At 33.8% G+C, this 19,309-nt stretch overlaps 4 protein-coding genes and 1 long non-coding RNA gene across 7 annotated transcripts; 2 read left to right on the top strand and 3 right to left on the bottom strand.

Annotated features, from left to right (window-relative positions):
• The first annotated feature begins 2,067 nt into the window (after nucleotides 1-2,067).
• On the top strand, nucleotides 2,068-3,081 carry LOC117152207. Of its 2 annotated transcripts, none has more exons than XR_004462522.1 (2): nucleotides 2,068-2,186; nucleotides 2,312-3,081. It is a non-coding gene; the product is annotated as an uncharacterized LOC117152207 (long non-coding RNA). The 2 variants fall into 2 exon arrangements; XR_004462523.1 differs by having other exon boundaries at nucleotides 2,075-2,191.
• A 69-nt stretch (nucleotides 3,082-3,150) lies between these two features.
• LOC100742722 (transcription factor VBP) lies at nucleotides 3,151-5,263 on the top strand. 2 transcript variants are annotated; one of them, XM_033323161.1, is made up of 2 exons: nucleotides 3,151-3,673; nucleotides 4,298-5,263. In XM_033323161.1, exon 2 carries the CDS (start codon nucleotides 4,298-4,300, stop codon nucleotides 5,222-5,224), a length of 927 nt encoding a protein of 308 aa, XP_033179052.1. In that variant the 5' UTR covers nucleotides 3,151-3,673; the 3' UTR covers nucleotides 5,225-5,263. The 2 variants fall into 2 exon arrangements, with proteins under 2 accessions (XP_033179052.1, XP_003492734.2); XM_003492686.4 differs by having other exon boundaries at nucleotides 3,151-3,647.
• A 478-nt stretch (nucleotides 5,264-5,741) lies between these two features.
• Nucleotides 5,742-6,978, bottom strand: LOC100742840 (zinc finger protein 511). Its single transcript, XM_012390590.3, has 3 exons — nucleotides 6,652-6,978; nucleotides 6,362-6,563; nucleotides 5,742-6,291 (listed from the first exon to the last, which is right to left on the bottom strand). The coding sequence occupies exons 1-3, from the start codon at nucleotides 6,789-6,791 to the stop codon at nucleotides 5,842-5,844; spliced, it is 792 nt and encodes a 263-aa protein (XP_012246013.1). The 5' UTR covers nucleotides 6,792-6,978; the 3' UTR covers nucleotides 5,742-5,841.
• A 99-nt stretch (nucleotides 6,979-7,077) lies between these two features.
• On the bottom strand, nucleotides 7,078-17,041 carry LOC112213598. The gene is made up of 3 exons (XM_024370547.2): nucleotides 16,851-17,041; nucleotides 16,720-16,785; nucleotides 7,078-7,487 (listed from the first exon to the last, which is right to left on the bottom strand). Exons 1-3 carry the CDS (start codon nucleotides 16,947-16,949, stop codon nucleotides 7,395-7,397), a joined length of 258 nt encoding a protein of 85 aa, XP_024226315.1. The 5' UTR covers nucleotides 16,950-17,041; the 3' UTR covers nucleotides 7,078-7,394.
• LOC105681336 (golgin subfamily A member 6-like protein 22) lies at nucleotides 7,997-11,567 on the bottom strand. The gene has a single exon (XM_012390538.3). It carries the CDS (start codon nucleotides 11,113-11,115, stop codon nucleotides 8,242-8,244), a length of 2,874 nt encoding a protein of 957 aa, XP_012245961.1. The 5' UTR covers nucleotides 11,116-11,567; the 3' UTR covers nucleotides 7,997-8,241.
• Nucleotides 17,042-19,309: the final 2,268 nt, after the last annotated feature.

Below are 19,309 nucleotides of genomic sequence, written 5' to 3' on the forward strand. Positions count from 1 at the left end.
TGAAAGTTACAACCATACCAATTTGTGTTCAAAGATTATAATTGTCTGGTTTATCAGAAGCTTTCTACTAGCTATTTGTGTTATCTACTAGTATATACAAACAACCGGACCATAGCTATTGATAATCTGATGATTGTGTAATTGATGTGCCCACGAGCGATTTAGAACGTTTAACCGCGGAAACTCACGTAGACCGTGAATTTACTGATTCTAGACATTAGCACAAATTTATTAATGTAATTGCTTTAAGTGAACGAATTTGAAGTAAAAAGTTATAAAACTAAAATAAATTATAGGAAAATTGAGTCATTCATATTTAAGTATTAGTTTTACATTGTCTGAGGCTTCCAAAAAATTTGAAGAAACTTCTGAGGTACTCCATTATACAATCTTTCATTAAATCAAATGTTTAAAAAACTTCGAAGAAAAAAGATTCAAGACTGAAAGTTAGACTAGTGGCTTATGGACCGCTCCGTTTGCTCACGAAGTATTGAAAGGAAATATCATAGAGGAACAGAATCATAAAGAAGTAAAAACATCAAAATAGAATATTATCCGTAATAAATATAATTTACATCCGAATTTAACAGAAACAATAAAGCTAAATCTATTAAAAAGAAATCTTTGGAATATCATCCCCTCCTTTTATATTACTTTTACACTTTACTTTTACCTGTTTTTGTCCGATGATCGATATATCTACTACATGAATTGAAAAATTTGTATTTCATTCCTTGTTCGTTCGATTCTCCTTACACGAAAACTGATTACTCACAGCGGGACTATTTAAAAAACGTCAACGATGCCGGTGAATTGAGACATTTTCCACATCGAATCATGGCGAAAATTTTGCATCGACATACCGTTATAGGGTTTATATACGTTTCGGTGCGGTAGGAGCAGATGCAAATACGGGGATCCATTCATCTGTCGTCGGGTGATGGCTACAGAAAATATCGCAAATAACGGGTTGCAGTTGCTCCTGCACCATAGAAATGTGGGTTATGTGGCCAAAAGAGCAAAAATTTGTATACGAGAAAGGAGGCGGTGCAGTGAATTGATCGCTAGGATGCTTTTCCATGGACGGCACGTCATTTTAACGGGGATATGAAATGGAGGACTAAATTTGGCGTGATCTTGGGACCAAGACATAATGAGACGTCTACGCTACCGAGCATAACTGGACACCTTCGTTGTCCATCATCTTTTCCCTATTTTTCTCACACTCGAATTTCTATGAATTTTCTTGGGAATTCGGAAGAAAAGAGAGCAGAGAAATTTTTCGAAAACAATTGACAAGCTTACAATGCATGCTGATCTATTCTACATATTAAAAAACGAAAAGAAAAGATGATTATGTTATAACTTACTTTGGAACTTACAATTATTTATGGCATTTTCTTATAAAGGAGGTAAATTATTTATTTTTAGAGAAATTTCTTATTCTAATAATTAAGATAGAAGGTAATAATTATTATCAATAGATAGGATAGTACAATAATAAGCAATACAATAGTGCAATGAAGAAGAGTAAAATGATATAGTGACAATCGAAGGAATGAAGGTTTGTTAAATATGAAATATGAATGAAAAAAATATGAATGAATTGAAATAACTTTCAAGTGGCATTCAACATATGGCATTGTAGAGCCTTAAATATGAATTTACAAAAAATGAAATTAATCATTATAGTTTTGTAATAAATTCTTGCCAGAAATATAATTTGTGCAATCCAATCACTTTTTAGTATGATATAAACTTAAGTAATTTTTAAAGTTAAGTAATTTTCAATGACATACTGTAAATGTTTATGTTCATCGTCTTAAGTAGAGCTCAGTTAGTCTTATGACAATATGTATAAATTAAAAATATTAAAAGACATTAAATTTCCAACAGATTTCCTCAACGATTCTCTCGATGCTATTGTCAAAGAATCCCGTTCTACCTAAGAGACAGTGGAATCCATCAAAGAAAGAAACGCTACGGGAGGCTCAAATGAAAATTGAAGTAACGATTAACTAATGAACTTACATAGTCAGCCATAAAACTGAACCATTAATCAACACGAGTTGAAGAAAAGAGTAGGTTCATCTTCCGGTGACACGCTCTGAAAATTGCCATATGTTGTCCAATCCTAACGAGCCGCTAGGACCAAAGAAATCCATCACATATAAAAAACAATCATCGTCGAGTACAGACGTTTTCCTCATTTTTCTTTGACACACAAATTTCGAGCAAATTTCTCTTAGTCGCAACACTTTCACCAGTTAATTTATGAGCATTTTATGCAAATTCCGCGATTTTCTTTCAGTAGTAGCGATCATAAATCATGCAGTACAAAGCAGAAACAAAAATCACTACGAAATATTACGGAAAATAGTCAAGGAAAGGTTCACGAAAGGGTTATGCATAGTAATTCTATACACACTATTTGTACGGGTAAGCATTACACGAAAAGATGCCTCAGGTCTGCCAGTTGAGGGTCGCCCTTGCAGCTACCGATCGTCGAAACACTTAACCCTTTGACGAACTAGTTGTTAGAAACAGAATATGGTCTCTGACGTCACACAGGATTTGAAAGAAAAGATTCAATTGGTACTTGGAGTTTCCAAAATCCTTGTTAGGTAAGAGCTAATTCAATGCCTGGATTAATTTAACGAGGTTCCATTCCTATTCCGAATACTTACCGCTGTAATTTATTTTGTGTACAACGACAGGCAACGGCAGGTAGGGTGGTAACTAATTACAAAAGTATCGTAAATATCGACATAACTTTTGATTTCATAGGATGTCCAGTATTTTCCACGATTATACTGGTTAACTCGACGTAATAAACGAAGGAAGATTTACTTATTTGAAGGAAGACTTATGTAATTTTTGTATTTAAAGTTCGATTAATCCTCACCTTACTTTCTTTTTTTTTAATGTAGAAGTGTTTTTCTTTTTTTAAATATATTTAATGCGTGATTTTCATTGTATGAATTGGTTTTGAACGACAGAAGATTTATAATAGAAAGAAATAGAAAGATAACAAGGTATAATAGAGGTAATAGAAGTACTAAGAAATAATCAGGAAATAGGTTAATACATGAACAACAAAATGAAGAAATAACTAACAAATCTAAAAAAAATGAATAAATAATTAATAAATCCAATTACTATAAAAATTCCCTTGTAAGATCCTTTTATTACAAGATATACTATATAAGCCCAACAAAATACATATACAATCAATTACTCGATCATAGATAACCCAACTCATTTTCTTACGTACGCGATTACGTAGTCGTAATCATGTGAACGTGTCGTCCTATAAACATTTCGGGATTAGGTAGTGGCGAACGCGTGCCAGTCAGACCCTAGCATTGTGGTCACCAGGATTGTCGTTCCCTACCATTTTCTAAGGGATTCTCTCCTACCCCAAGTTCTTACAAGGGTTGGGCACTATATAAGCGAAACTGCACCCCCTCTCGTTCTATACGGTTTTGAAGAACCGTCGTGTGAACACATTTTACCAAAAAATCGATTCTCGAAATTCGTTAAAAAACTATTTTAGTTTCGAATAATTACTGCGAGAAAATCTTCAAGAAAACGTGCACGATTTGGAACTACGATAGAGTGATATTGTTGTGATACATCAGTGACCGGTGCGTGACCTCGGATTAACTATTAAGTAAGACACATGTTCCATGTTAATTGATAAACATAAAAGAATTCCAAACTTTCGTAATTAACGGATACACTAATGTCTATTCGACGACACGTTGTCTATATTTCGATTTCTCGTCAAATTAACTGTATTCCTCGTTAGACAAATTACACTTCGATTTCGTATAATGTAAATATTGGCTGATTTATCTTGGAACACGTCGAAATAACAAATGTTATTTAACTACAAATTAATGTTTTGACTTCATTAACGTAATATTCTTACTCCTCAAAATATCGAGATATAATTTGTTACACTCGCTTCCCGTTAGTTTCCCACGTTTTCAAACGATTGTTATCATTAATTCGAGCACGTGAATCTCTATTTAGCCGCTACACATTTCATTTTTGTGACTGCCACGTGTAGTAATGTATAATTGATACATATTTGGAGAACTGAAAGAATTGAAAGTTAAAAAGTATCCATTTATATCATTATCTATTTATTATTATTTTCATTTTTAAAACGCTTGGAGGATAACCAGTAAATATGCAATACTTTTCAAAACATAGCAAGCAAGTATTTGCATTTGCATGAAAAACGTTCACAGAAATGTTTTTTTCTTTTCATTCAAACTTTTCGTTTCAGATGATGATAAACTGCAGAATGAATCCCTTTTTCCAAACGGTGGTGGATAATGTACAAGCAAAAGAATGCACTTCTAACGAAGATACTAGCATGCAATTTTCTGACTCGATACTAGACTTGTCTTTTAAGAAAGCAACAATCTCGAAGGAGTCAGAAAATTTCAGTTTACATTCAAACTCACTCGAAACAAACACAACGCAACAAGATCAAGTTGAGCGTTCTTCAAACACTGAAAGGAGTTCTTTGGAGGTTCGAAAATTTATAATAACGCCACCTTCCGAATGTGAATCATCGAAAAAAATTGAACACGAGCCAGCTCACAATTTTACGGACGCGCCATTGCAAAATGGTGGTTTTTCCACTTCGCCAATGGACATTTCGATTCCATTCATTCCTACTATATTGTCAACATTATTGAATCCAAATAATGAAACTATTAATTCAAAGCAATTTTTTAGCCCCCCCACCACGTTGATTGCAGATTCTAACAAAAATTCGTTATACAATTTGCCTATAGATATTGCAAAAAATACAAGACCGTTTAAGGCTTATCCAAAAGATCCATTATCGCTCACTATAGGAGGAACCGAATTAGTGTACGATCTAGAATCCAGCGAAGCTTATTCGGAGTTTCGAAAGCGAATGCTGGAAACGATGAAACAATCGAACGAAGGCATGATAACAAAGATGAGAAAAGTCACGAAAAGTCCTGTGCCAACGAGCACTGCTGATGAGAAAGATGCAGCTTATAGAGAAAGAAGAAGAAAGAATAACGAAGCCGCAAAACGCTCTAGGGACGCACGAAGAGCCAAGGAAGATGAGATTGCTATCAGGGCAGCTTTTTTAGAACACGAAAATAAGAGACTTAAATATGAACTTTCAGTACTTAAAAACGAAACAGCCAAGTTAATGGCTTATTTGAGCTAGGCTACTTTTATATTAATCGTCGGTAATAAAAAAAAAAAAGAATATGCAAAGAGTCTGCACAAAATTTGTCTAATATGCTATAAGTATCATGTTTTCTGTAATCGTTAGCATAATTTAATAGTTTAAATTCGCCTAGATTTCGCCTTTAGTATTTGATATATAGCAACAGAAATATTATTTCGACAATATATACAGTCATATATATAACAAATATAGTGTAAGGATTTAGAAGGAATATATATATACAAATATACATTTTATATATTTTATATTATATAAATATGCTTACTGTTATAATGCCATTTCCAAGATAATGACAATTGTGCTAGGTAGGATGTCTGATAACTTTGCCCAAAATTTTTTTATATACAATTTATTGTAAAAGGTATTCTATATGTAGTAAGCGACTCGGAATAAATAAACTTAGAAGTTTATTTGTATATTAAGCAAAAAGACTAAAAGTGCAGATATGTAAATAGAAGAGAGGATAAGATAGGAGATACGTGGCATAATGAAATAAATTTTCTAAGGTTCATTGTACATACAAAGATTGTTATGATATTTAAATTATATTTATGATAAAAAAACATTAAACCAAAGTTATACATTATTTTCAACTATGTATTTGGTAATGTATTAGCCAAGTCCATCATACATCCTGTTTCAAGCACATCTTTTTCACCAGATTGATTTTTAGTAAGTATTTTTGTATATGATTTATGTACTTGCCTAGGGATAAAAAGTAGCGAAGTAGCTCCTGCATTATTATTTGAAGCGTTTAATTGACTTTCACAGATAATGACATTTGTCGAGGTTGTAGTTTTTGCTGTAGCTATAAACATTTTAGATTTTTGATTTTTATTTAACTGTATTTTTCTTGACTTGGATTCCTTCCGCTTTGGCTCTGGTTCATCAATATCCATTTTATCTTCTGATTTATCTCTTACGCAATGTGGAGTATTATCAAATCTAAAATTCTTTGGATATTTGTGTACGCTAACACAATGATCTCTTCTTTCAAATGAAGTATTAAATTTTAAATCACACTCAGAAACATAACATTGATACTAAAAGATATTATTAATATTAACAAACAGTATGATATACAGTATATTGAAATAAAATGATTATAAATACCATTGGCTGTTTCGTTGATAAAACTTGGAAGAAGCTATCATGGGTTTCTTGAATATGAATATCTAAGAATCTAGGATTTGGTAGACATTTGTTGCATTCTGCACAAACATATCGATGATTGCTATTGTAGTGCATCTCAAAATCAATTAATTTATTGAATGTTGCTTTACAACCAGTAATGTAACAAGAGAATTCTTTTATACTGAAATTAATAAATTATTTTATTAAAATCAGTTATTTGTAGGTTATGCACAATGATAAATGTTTATATAAAAGAAATCTTTATTTACATATCATGACATAGTTCTTCATCATCCTCAACAGTAACACCTTTTCGTTGAAAAATTTTGCAAATTCTGTATGAATCTTCGAAAAATGGATCATCAATAGATCTTAACCCTACGCCTATATTTTGTAAGAATTTCTCCATCCTTGTAATATTCTAATTGTCAAATTTTAAAAAAGATATTACAATCTGCAATATTTAATTATTTAATGTTATACGTTGTATTTTTGTTCAATAATTTATTCTTTAAACCACCAAACAGTTTTAACGTAGTAACAACACAACGACAGCATTGCACTCTAATGGCGCAATATTTGAATGGAACTTGGTGATTCATCTCGATAATTCAGTTCGATAATTCCGTTCGATAATTCTACATATTTCGATTATCGAAAGCAAAATTTCAGTTTCATTGTATCAAATGTCGTCCCCTGCACGTCGTAAATTAAAATTACAATTTCCTTAAATAAAATCGAATAAATTAGTGATATAGTTTCAATTATGTGATAAGTGAACTAAGTGAATAAGTTCTAGTCATTCTAGATATGAATTACAACACAGGAGGACAAAAAGTTGGTAAGTGATTTATCTTTGTACGTATTATGTATTTCTTATAGCACGTTGCTAACTCGGTAATTCAGTATTAATAATTTAGGTACTTAATCTCAATAATATATTCATGCAGTGAACTCATTAGTTATTACAAAATTAAATCAGAAAACATATAAGTATACATCTTGATAGGAATTACTCGACCAGCAGCCGGGTTTTCAAATTTTCGAGAATTTCCGTCATTTTGTGTTCCAATTCACTGCGTCTTTGCATTTCTTGTCGCTTGTCCTGTAACATACATGCGATATTATAGAATATTTCTGTAATTGCCATACGTTCATCTCAATTATTATGTTATACAAAGACGATAGAAAAGAGGTTAAGGAAATAATATTGTTTTCAAATTACCAAAAAATTAATATTTTTTTTCATCTTACAACACTTTATTTCGAAACTGAGTATTTAACATTTTCTATAGCAATTTCTATAACAAATCATATAATATCTTTTGACGTATTAATTATTTGTGTATATATATATATATATAAATTTTAACTCGTATATATATATATGCGAGTAGTTTAAAAAATCAATGTTTTTTTCGGGTTCTAAATAATTTTAAATATACACTTGAGATTTTCAGTTAGGCAAATTATTTTGAGTATTATATATTATGTGTGATACACAAAATACATATGTGTATTTGTAGGTTAATTTTTAGTAAATATATTAAATTATAATTACTATATATACGTGATAAAAGGATCATTTTACAATTTCCCTATTATATTTTCCAATTATTTAGCACAAAGCATGAAATATGATTGATTTCACTATATTATAATGTAACAAATGTTGAAATTAGTGAAAAAGTATTTCAAATGAATCATATAACAAAACACTGATAAATATTTTAAAAATTCTTTTAAATTCCTTTAATTACTATATTTAAAATATTTCTAAATTCGACGTGTTAAATTACTAAAAAACGAAGTATTGAAAATAGATCATATTGCACAATTAGCTTGAAAGTAATAACAAGTTATAAAATATGAGAATAATCGACATAACTAATTGGTTCATTCGGATTGATGCGTTCTTGTGCTACTATTTTTATAGTGGTAGCACCATTCGCGTAATCTCCGACTTTCTCGCTTCTGTTTTCCGGTTCACTGGTGAATTTCGTTAAACTTTCGTCATAGCGATACACGTCCTGTTGCGGCGTGGTCAAGCCAATTATTTCTACGTTTCCAATTTTTTTATTCCCGTCAAAAACTCCGGACAATCTGTCGTTTCCCCTGCCATAATTGAAATCATAAACACGTTCACCAAAATTGAACAAATTATAATTTTCTCCAGGTTTGAGAAACATCGTTGATTCAAACATCTGTCGAGAAACTGGAGTATCTTGCATTATACGATTTTTAACATTTGTCTGCTTTTTATTTTTTGAAGATGGTTGATTTCTTTCAATACTGCGTTTCGAGGATTCAAATTTCTTAGAATTCAATGAACTCGGGTCCTGCAGCTCTGGAAAATTTTTTATTTCGATATTTGGTCGTTCTGTGAATCTATAATTATTATTTGAAATATACTTATAACGCTTTAAAAAATCTGGTATTTCTTTTCTATCATTATCATTTTGATTAGATTTCACGGTTTTCGTCTCAAAATGTGTTCTATTTGAACTCACAGTATTTATAGGCCTATTCATCATCAGTCGTTTTCCAGGAACTGTTCTAAATTCGAGTTCCTTTTTAAAACCTTGGTCATAAATATTTTCAGAATAGTCATACGGTCTTTCATTTGAATTATCAAGTTTTACTTGACTTTTCTCTTCTCGATGTCTTTCTTTCCTCGTTTTATTAGAAGATTCAAATTTTCTACGATTTTCTTGACTATTCGATACCTTAATATTGTCATTATCGTTCGAATTTCTTGGAACAATGTTAGTATGTATTGTACTATCGAAAATAAAGTCGAATGGCGGTGGCCACATTTGCACTTCCTTTTGTTCACCCTCGTGGAGATTTTTCGCTGTTTTTCTTTCTGCAACACCTATTATCGGTTTCAAATTTTCCTTTTTTGATCGCTTTGGCTCTTTGGACGAGACTTTTTTTGAGGCTTCTGCTCTTAAAGTATTATCTTTCTCTGATTTTTCATTTGTTGATGACTTCAATTTTGTCTTTCTTAATTCTTCAGGGGCATTCAGGTACCGAACAGGAACAATTAATGGCATAAATTTACTGAAATCCAATTCATCTGCTACATCCCGTTCTTCGGCGGAAAAAGATCGATTTTCGCCATTCGATTGATTATTGGAAATTTTCATTGGTAACTCAGAATTATCTTCGTTAGATCCTTTTTCATCTTTCTTCCTGTTATCTGTATCTTCCTCTAGAGTATATTCTTCATACTTGTTTCTTGCTGGAACATCTTCTTCTCTGCTCCTTTCATCACTTTCATTTTCATCTTTCTGATTACCACGCGAATCTTCCTCCTCTTTCGAAACCTCTTCCTCCGATTCAGCAGGCACAGACGAGCTATAAATATTGCTCAATGGCTGTTTGAGTCTTCCAAAAAAGTTCACAAATCCATCATCAATCAGTTCACGATTGTACAGAGGTTCCCCATAACTGTTACGAAGATCTTCAGGTCGTCGTTCCTCATCATCTTCACTCAAAGGTAGTGGTTCACTATACTGTATACTAGTATAATTTTCACTAGTTTGAGGCGTGTCTTCTTTATAAACATCATCGTTCCTATAATACTCTTCTTCTTCACTTTCTGCAGGTTGTTTTTGATTCGTAGGATATTCACGAATCCTTTCTTCACTCTCATATCTCTCTCTCGACTGATCTTCTTCTTCTCTCAACGGTTTTCCTTTATCGCTTTCCTCTTGGTTTCCTCTACATCCAGAATCTTGATCTCCGTGATCTATTTGCTTCCTTGAATCACCATCTTCCTCACCACTATAATTATCATCCTTCTGACGATTTCTGTACCATTCTTGTTCCCTCAATCTCTTCGCATGCTCTTCCTGTTTACGCTCCAATTCTGCAAGTCTTTCTTCATACTCTTGTTTCCATCTTGGATCTTCGTTATAAGAAGGAGATGTAGGTGAAGGATCATGTATCATTGGCGGTTGAACTAACATTGGAGGAGGTGGCGATTGAATATCCTTTGCATTATAAATTGGCTGATTTTCTATTGTCACTTTTTCAGTGCTCACGTTCTTTCTGTACACCATTCCTTGTTCATTGCGAATTGAACTGATGTACGGTTCAGGGTAGGATAGATTAATGAATTGAGAAGGAATCTCAGGAAGAGGTGGTTGAGGTACTGTCGGTATGGAAGGCTCCGATATAACTGGAAGAGGGATCTTTACCAAGAGAGGAGGTGGTAGTGGTTGATTGGGAGTCTGTTTCCTTGGATCAATCTGTGGTGGCATCGTTGATGATGTTGAAGGCGGTTTGGAGGTTGTAGAAGATGAATTACCATGGAAAATATTCTCATATTGTTGCAACTGAGTTAATATACCTGTTCCATTACTAAAATTCACCACACCCGTGAATTTGATCGTTTCTCGCTGTCTTGGAGCTAATGTAGTCGATTGAGTAGAGTTTATTTGAGTGTTGTTAGTAGCTCTTGCCTCGTCTGACTCGGAATTAGGATTGGGCAACGAGGCTATTTGCACAGGGCTTACCGTGTAGCCAAAAACCTGCGCCAAGCCTGAGAGAATCAGGCCTAATGCCCGTTTGTCTCGCGGATTATTTACATTTAAAAATTCTGTTGGTTCCTGCGAGCCTGAGGAGGGGTTTGGTGTGGACTGGTTTTCCCAATTTGTTTTCTTAGACTGAACGAAAGTGTACAGTACGCACACGTAACATAGGAGGTAGAATTTCCTAAGCTTCATTATAGTAGGCTTGAACACTTTCTGCTCGGAAATTTCACTTTATGCACCGAGTGATGACGAGATAGCGACCATCGTGTTATCTTCAGTGGCGTCTTCTTTGCATCGTTGATTGCCACATGATATAACCTTCATGCAATACTTCTAACAACGAACTGTTCTTTCAATTTTTTTAAACTATCGACACAATTTTGTGTTAAATATTAGATTAATTTGCGAGAAAATATCAATTTTTTCGATTCAACTTATTTTTGATTGAATATTGAAGAGATTCACGATCAAATATCGAAGCAATTCACGGTCAAATTTTGATGAAAAATGTAAAGAATAGAGAGATATGTTTCATCGTGTGAGAAAGTTTTACAAAGTGGCACGAAGAGTACTTTTGTGCCTCGAGATTCCACGAGGACTGTGCGATCAGTGTCGCGCTCGAGCGTCGTTAAACGAAACTTTAGCTGGCGGGGATGGATTTTTGCATAACATCGGAAAGAAATGTCGAGTTTCACCTCAATTGCACAGAGCCGCTTGTTGATTTGCGACAACTGAAGCGGCACGTTATAACGCGGGAAAAGAACGTCGCGATATTGCAAAAAATCGAACGACAACAGTTCGCTAAGACGCGTACAATACGTTCGATGTGGTCACGCGCTGTTTTTAATTCCACGTGTAGCCATGGAATCTAATTACACAAGCCAACGATTCAGAGCAGAGGTTTTTTAATAAACAAAAATACGACTTTTAATCGTAATTGAATTCAATTTGAAAAAAATTTGTTCTACTCGTATTTAGTTACTAGAAGAAGGGATTTATAAGTTTATTAATGGATTGTATTGAAGAATCTGTTAATAATAGGATGTTAATAATAAACGTGTTTCATTGTTACATTAATCGAACGTAATTGTATGATGTTTTGAATTTTTTTGGAAAATTATGTTGCAGAGTTATTAGAAAATTTAGAATATTTCTGTTGCTAATAGAAATTTTTGGAAAATATCATAGGAAGAAATGCGAAATTTGGAATTTTGAAAGAAGGATACAATTTTATAGTTATATCTATGTCGATATCTATTAATGTTACAATTTTGCCACAATTTTGCTAAATTATTCAGGAAACTGGAACTCATTAGATTGTATAAACACATTCGGTATATTGCGCTTTATATTTTCGAACGAGAGGAATATACATTATTATTCAAATACTTCTGGAAGAATTTCTACCGTAACTAATTTCAGTGCGGCTCTATACGAGGCATTTTTTAAAGAATTTCTACCTAGTTGTACAAAACCGTTGAACGATTATCTAAATATTTTGGTTGAACGATTAAAACGATAAAAGTCAATTTCTTTTGAAACTTTCTGCCTTGACGATTATACTACCACAAAATTGTGCTATTGTTGCACAACGTGGGAAGTCAATTCATTAAGGATATCGATAGAGATCAAGTTAATCGAGCGATACTGCAGAACAAGTGAAAATAAAACTGTTTCTACGTACGAGACTGATCTTTTCAAAAAGCAATCGGTTAAATTAATTGATGGTTGAGAAATTGAACGATGAAATAGATTACTATACCACTTTTGATCGTAATAATTTACGGTCACTAGCGGGAAAATATGCTAGTCTCATCTACGATAATTATACATCTAATTACTAACATGAACAGAAATAGAAGTCTGACAAGTCGAATCTTACAATTAGTACGTGCGTATAACGAGTACAATCATTTAACGCACAATTCTATGACATGTACGAGTAAAGGTTACAAGCATTGAAATAGATTGAAGTAAATTTAACGAAGGCTAATTAGTTTGAATGCAATCGATCTTGAAGCCATTCTTGAATGATAAATTTTCTTACCATTATTTTCTTAAAATGAAATGGCGTATTACTTTTATGTTACATTATATGAATAGACAGATAAAATAGATAAATAAAAATTTATTTTACTTATTTCTGATATTTTTAACATTTTTACTTCTATGCGTATTTTCTATACCTCCGGATCTTTTCCATAAATGCAAAAAGTACTTTTATGCTACAAATGCATTTTGTGTTTCAACACCTCCTTGATATATTTTCGCAGTTGCAACGCTTCCTTTTTATTTAAACAATCGTATTTACCTACATGCGATAATGTCCGTCTCAGAGTAATCCGAGTTATTTGAATACGTAAGAAGTAAACGAACCTTTACACATTACACACGATCAGTTAGGGCAATGATCATATTACCAACGATATCGATTATGTCACCGGACAATGAGCCGAGTTTAGATATTTACCAGCTGTACTTTCATAAGTATGTCGATTATGTCACCTGTTCTCCACCCAGAGAAAGTCCAGCGGCAAACGGTGTCGCTGGTTCGATTTCCTGGACTGGTGTGACAAAACCTCCTTAAGGGGACAATTACGACAAGAGGAGAAAAATATTAACGACACAAGTTTTCAACGCGACAAGGAATAGGGAGAAGGTTCAGGTTTTTATATAATAAACGCGAGTTCCTGTCGGTGGACTCCTCGAATGGTAGTCGACTCGCTTCGAGTACGCTTCGATCGAACACTGTGTCTAGCTAATTACTTAATTACCTTGTCTGGCTAATTGCACGACACGCGAAACTCCGCGAAATTACACGCATCTTTTGAGAACGTTCCCAGCTTCGTTCACCTCATTAACTCGATTTTTTTTTTCTCGAACAATGCCGGATTGCAAACATTATGGGTGGTCGGATTACTCGGACGCGTTGCGTATGGTGTTTTACAATCGGCGAAATTGCCGTGAAATTGTCAGCACACACGCTATATTCATGTGGTGACTGTTTAGATGTGGTTGCGCTTGATTATTATATGTTAGATCGAGCTGCTACTTTTAGCTTCGAAAAAGAGATACGTGCTATTTTAAAGAACAGAGATTGTGATTATGGTAGTTGAATACAGACGGCGGAAGTAAGATATGCTATGGAATAGGAGAGTAGTGTTGGGTACTAATTGATTATGATTTTTAATTTGATCCATTGATAATGTCTATGATGGGAAGACATTGATTGTTAAAACTGGAGTTCATCGAATGGATTAAAGAAATTAGTTAATTGGTGATTCTAATGAATTATATTTTGAGAGATATTCTAGGAGAAATCGAAAATATTTTTGCTGACATTCGACATATTTTCTGCTCTGCGATCAATTTTCGAATTATCATATAGTAAGCGAAATTATTCCAACAAAAGTATTAAACGTCTGCTCTTTAAAAAATTATGAAAAGAGAATTCATCTTCAACAAGTTCGAAACGAAATATTCCTTAAATATTTTAACAACTTCCAAAATTAGTTAGAGAAACCTTTTAACGACAGACGTCTAATTTCATAAGCCGATTTCATCGCAGTTAACCACCCTTCTTTCTAAATATTTCCAATAATAGATAAAAATCGCACACCCTGTATATAAAAACTTGCTTCAAGGAAACGTATACTTGCCATAAAATACTAGATCAAATTCAGTTAATCAATGACCAAAACAATAAAACCAGATTTTGATTACATGCTCGCTTTTCCATTAAAGAGTTTGTGCTTTCGTTCGATCCAGATGAATTCATGATCAATGTATGTAACTAGTTATGAGATGCGATTATCCATAGATGGAAAATGTAACAGAGACTAATTTAGGCATTAGAAAATAGTTGTGGATCGAGAATTCAGTAGGTATATATAACACGGCAAATAATTTCTGAACTGTATCAGGTATAAAAGAACAGCCCACTCTTTGGATCACACAGTCGTATTGTGAATCAAGTTTAACATGAATCTTCTGGTAAGAATAATCGACAAAGTTTCCAATATTCACGAATTTAGTCTATTGAATTAGCAAACAATGTTCCTTGATTAATTCCAGTAAGAAATTAGTGTTTTAGTGATAATAGAACTCTTTCGCACAGTAATTTACCATCTAACGATATCAGTGAATCGGTACAAGTTACAAATTATAAGTTATTAATTTTCTCTCGTACAATTTTAGAATTTTAAGTTCAACAAAATAATCAGACGACTTAAAATTAATACGGCTCACTCATAAAAGTTCATTTAGTTTATTATCAAACTTGTTACTGTTATGCACAAGAAATCAATAATACTACCAGACTATAAAGACTTAAGCAAGTTCGTGTTTTTACGAATACAACTAAAAAGATGGAACTTCAGCAGAAATTTGTTTCATCTATTGATTATTATAACGAATACCTACGTCTTTTTAAATTTTTCATAAACACAACAAATTCCTAGTCTATTAACAACCTATGATTTGTGACTTGTAAAATTTGACTAATAATATTAGTCCATTCGTACAAACGAATCTTGATCATCGTTTTAGTTATTGGTATTCTTGACCATTTTCACCTTGGGAACAGCCACTGTGCTCCCAAACAACAAGCTTGAAAAAGTAAAGGGCGATAGCGACGTGTCAGGAAAAATAATTGCTGACAATCAGGCCGAGCCGAATTCTCAGGATGCAACTGAGGATAAAAAAGTGGCAAAAAGAAGTTACGGTTGGAATCCGTGGAGTTACATAGGATATAGTTACTGGCCCTGGTATGTAGATTGTCGTAAGAAATTGTGACGAATCTAGGAAGGTTTTGCGGAAAAAATAGCCGCTTACTTCAGATATTCTTGCGGATTTTGTAAGAGGAAGTCGAATATTTTGCGTTGCCTTAACAAATTTCCTGTGCTATTATGGAGTTTTATGTTTTAATTTGGTTCTTAGTCATAGGCTATGAAGTTATTTAATTGCTTCCTCCTATTTTATTTTCAGAAAATTGTACAGATTTTAGTGTATGAATCGAATTTAAAGAAATATTTACCAGGAAACATCGATGACTGGTACAGACTGATTTTGAAAAAAGAGTTGCACAATTATTTATTGAATTAATCTAATGTACAATCTATATATAATATTTAGAGTGTATGAGAATTTTTCATTCGATTGTTATACAAGAATATTTGAAACAGTTTGATTCTGAGGGTAGTAAGGCATTCGTATGTGCAGATGTTCACAAAATACAATTTTAGGTATGGTTTTGGATGGTATCCAAGTTGGCCTCTATATTATAGTCACGGATATAGTGGATATGGTGGATATGGTGGGTACAGTGGATACGGTGGACATGGATATGGTGGGTACAGTGGATACGGTGGACATGGATATGGAGGATATAGTGGATACGGTTATGGATATCGCAGCCACGGTGGCTGGTACAAGGGATAGTAAACTAAGAAAAAATAAAAAGGATAGAAAATCGTCCAGGGGATTTCTATAATTTTATAAATATTATTCACAGGTTTTCTTACTATCTCACATCTAACTTTTTGCACTGAATAAACAACAGGCTACACTTGAATTTTAATTATATCTATATTAAGTATTACAAACCTAAGACTGAGATAAAACACTTACAACTTTCGATATTCATCACATATGTAAAACGTAAGTTCATTCAACATTTATTCAATTTTATTCTCAAAGTTATGTATCGTATATATTTGTACAAATACCAAAATGTTCATCAGTGAAAAAGAATAAATGATTCATATTAAAGGAAGGGTGAAATGATTTTGCACATACCCTTAGTCGTTTCCTTATATAAGTTGCCAATATTTCTTCGCAAACAGTCAGATTTTTGTCTGTATCCTGCGGAACAAGAAGTGCGTGTTATACAATTGTAAAATAATCTTCAAATTTTTGCGTCAGTCGACCTTTAGAATTCTCGTCAGCTCTTTGATCTTCTGTAGTTTAACTTGTTGTTGTTCAGATAAATTATTATTGCACACTGGTCGTGGATTGGTTGCGTACATCTCAAAACGAAACAGGAAACGTGTTACTTTTTTCACTTTCGCATTAGTAATCCATAACACTTTTGGTACGTCGCAACACTTCGTATGCACCTGATATGCGGCGTAGTGTTGCTTGGAGACAAGCGAAACAACAAACGTTTTATTGGATTTTTCGCAGAATCTTAACGTGATTTTGCTTTATGTAAATTAATTTCTTTTTTTCACCAATTACTAATTACCCTCATCCTTAAATATGTTCTTGAATTTTTGTTAAATTTCGTGTCTTTTATTCTTTATCATACATCCCACGAATGGAATCTGTATTATCTACAACAGATGCTATTCTGAAATGTCTGAATTTCAGACCAAGTATCGAAAGAGAAAGCACCTCGTTGCTAGCCCCATTTAAAGTCAGGGCTATTCTGTCAAGCGTGATCTGACCGGTTTGAACCATTTATCTTGTGTTGTCAGAGTAGAGTTCTACACAGTTTCGAAGCTCTTTCCTACAGTTTGTTATGGAATATACTAGGGGGCAGATTAAAGGATTGAAGAATCGGAAGGTAAAATTTCTTTGGCGGGAAAACTTTCAAATACATACACCGAAACATTTTTACATCTACGATCTATGTGTATGTCATTTCACGAATTCCTGACATGATATAATTTTCTGTATTCACATAAAGAAATATTCTCTAAACACAAACCAAAATTCGAAGCAGTACTATATTGCAAGAATACTTCAATTCCAATATCCAATTTCTGATAAGAAATAATTCATTTAACATATCATTATACAATACTTACGTTTATACATATTAATTATTTCCCTTAATAATTTCGAAACTTTTTGAAAAATGGCGCGTAGGTAAACATACGTACAGATAGATAATAAACTTCTCTAAGAGAAATTGCAATTTCGATCGATCGTGGGGAGACGCGATCGGGAGGAAGCGCGTCAACGGCGGTCGTAAATTCCCGTTACGATTCTAAGAATCGACACCGCGAATCGATCGATCCCCTGATTTCCGTTAAGATAATAGGGGTGGTTGTTGTGGTATATCGCTGCGATTAACAGTGTTATAAAATATGTATTTCCAACAACTTTGTACAATAACACAAGTTAGTAACTCCGCTGCTTAAGATATAGGTGACGAAGAAATGGATTGCTCTGATATGAGAGAATCCGGGTAGATATGTTGACTGATCTGAAGACCGAGATTGAGTACGGGTAGTTAGGTGGTCTTCGAAGAAGTCTTGAGGGTTGAGCGTATTCGAGCTGAACTGGAACTCGTACTCTATTCGTACTGAACTCTATTCGAACGGTCTTGTAATTGAACTGAGAACTCGAAACTGGATTGGATCTCACTGGTACTGTAACTGTTTGAATATTCGAACTGTCCGCTCTTATATACTTCTGGAGGAAAGGTCGGTATGTATGTAATTATTGAACGAAGGGGGCTGATTCGTTGTTCACACTTTTCATTATAAAAGGTGATTCCCATTGATTGATGAATGAAGATAGGAGGAGTAAGCATCCTACCCACGTGACATTGTTCATGGAAAAATCCAGACATTTCCATTAAGTAAATATCCGGGTTTCCCATTATATAATTACCAGCTGTTCCGTAATTTCTAAGAGCGCACAATAAATCTAAGGACCTTTTAAGTACCACCTATAAACCGAAAATATTTTCAGGATTACTGGTTTCTGCAAGCTAATAAGATTTAATTTATGATAGGGCCTTAGGTTTGTTGAGGGTGTACATAACGGTCAGCGGACCCTTAACGACCCAATACCGAGGGACGTCGCACGGTTTCAATCACGCGACGTAACAGAAATTATAATTAATAATTCAAATTTAGCTGATTAATTTACTCAATTTATCATCTTCTCTTATGGGCACCTTTCCCACATATCTCCTCAATTGTTTATCCACAAACGGGACACTATTCTTAACCCCAAAAAAGGGGAGTGCTTTCGATGATCCTATCCCAACAAGAGAGGCAAAGGCTAACCGGCTCTACGTTTTATAGTTCGAGTCTATTGCTCTTAACTAGATACTGACCATTAAATACAAAGGGATGCATCAGCATCCCCCTTCTAGTGGACCAGTTTTCTGTCAGCGGAAATTGACCGAAACGATTTCAGAATAAGAGTCAAAGGCTAACTGGGTTCATTTTGCGGTTTACCTTCGTCAACAATAGACAGTGGACAGTGGCCATTGTTACGGAGAGGCGGCAGCATCGCCTTCCTGATGGACCAGTTTCCCAACAGGATCCGCGAGATTGTTGGAGAGGACAGGACCTCTCGCCACGCGAGCAAACAGGTTCCGCTGGAAGGGATGAGACGCTATTGACGAATAAAAATGGATCGTGATCCA

Source organism: Bombus impatiens, unplaced genomic scaffold (assembly GCF_000188095.3).
Source record: "Bombus impatiens unplaced genomic scaffold, BIMP_2.2 scf_0815, whole genome shotgun sequence".
Lineage (NCBI taxonomy): Eukaryota > Metazoa > Arthropoda > Insecta > Hymenoptera > Apidae > Bombus > Bombus impatiens.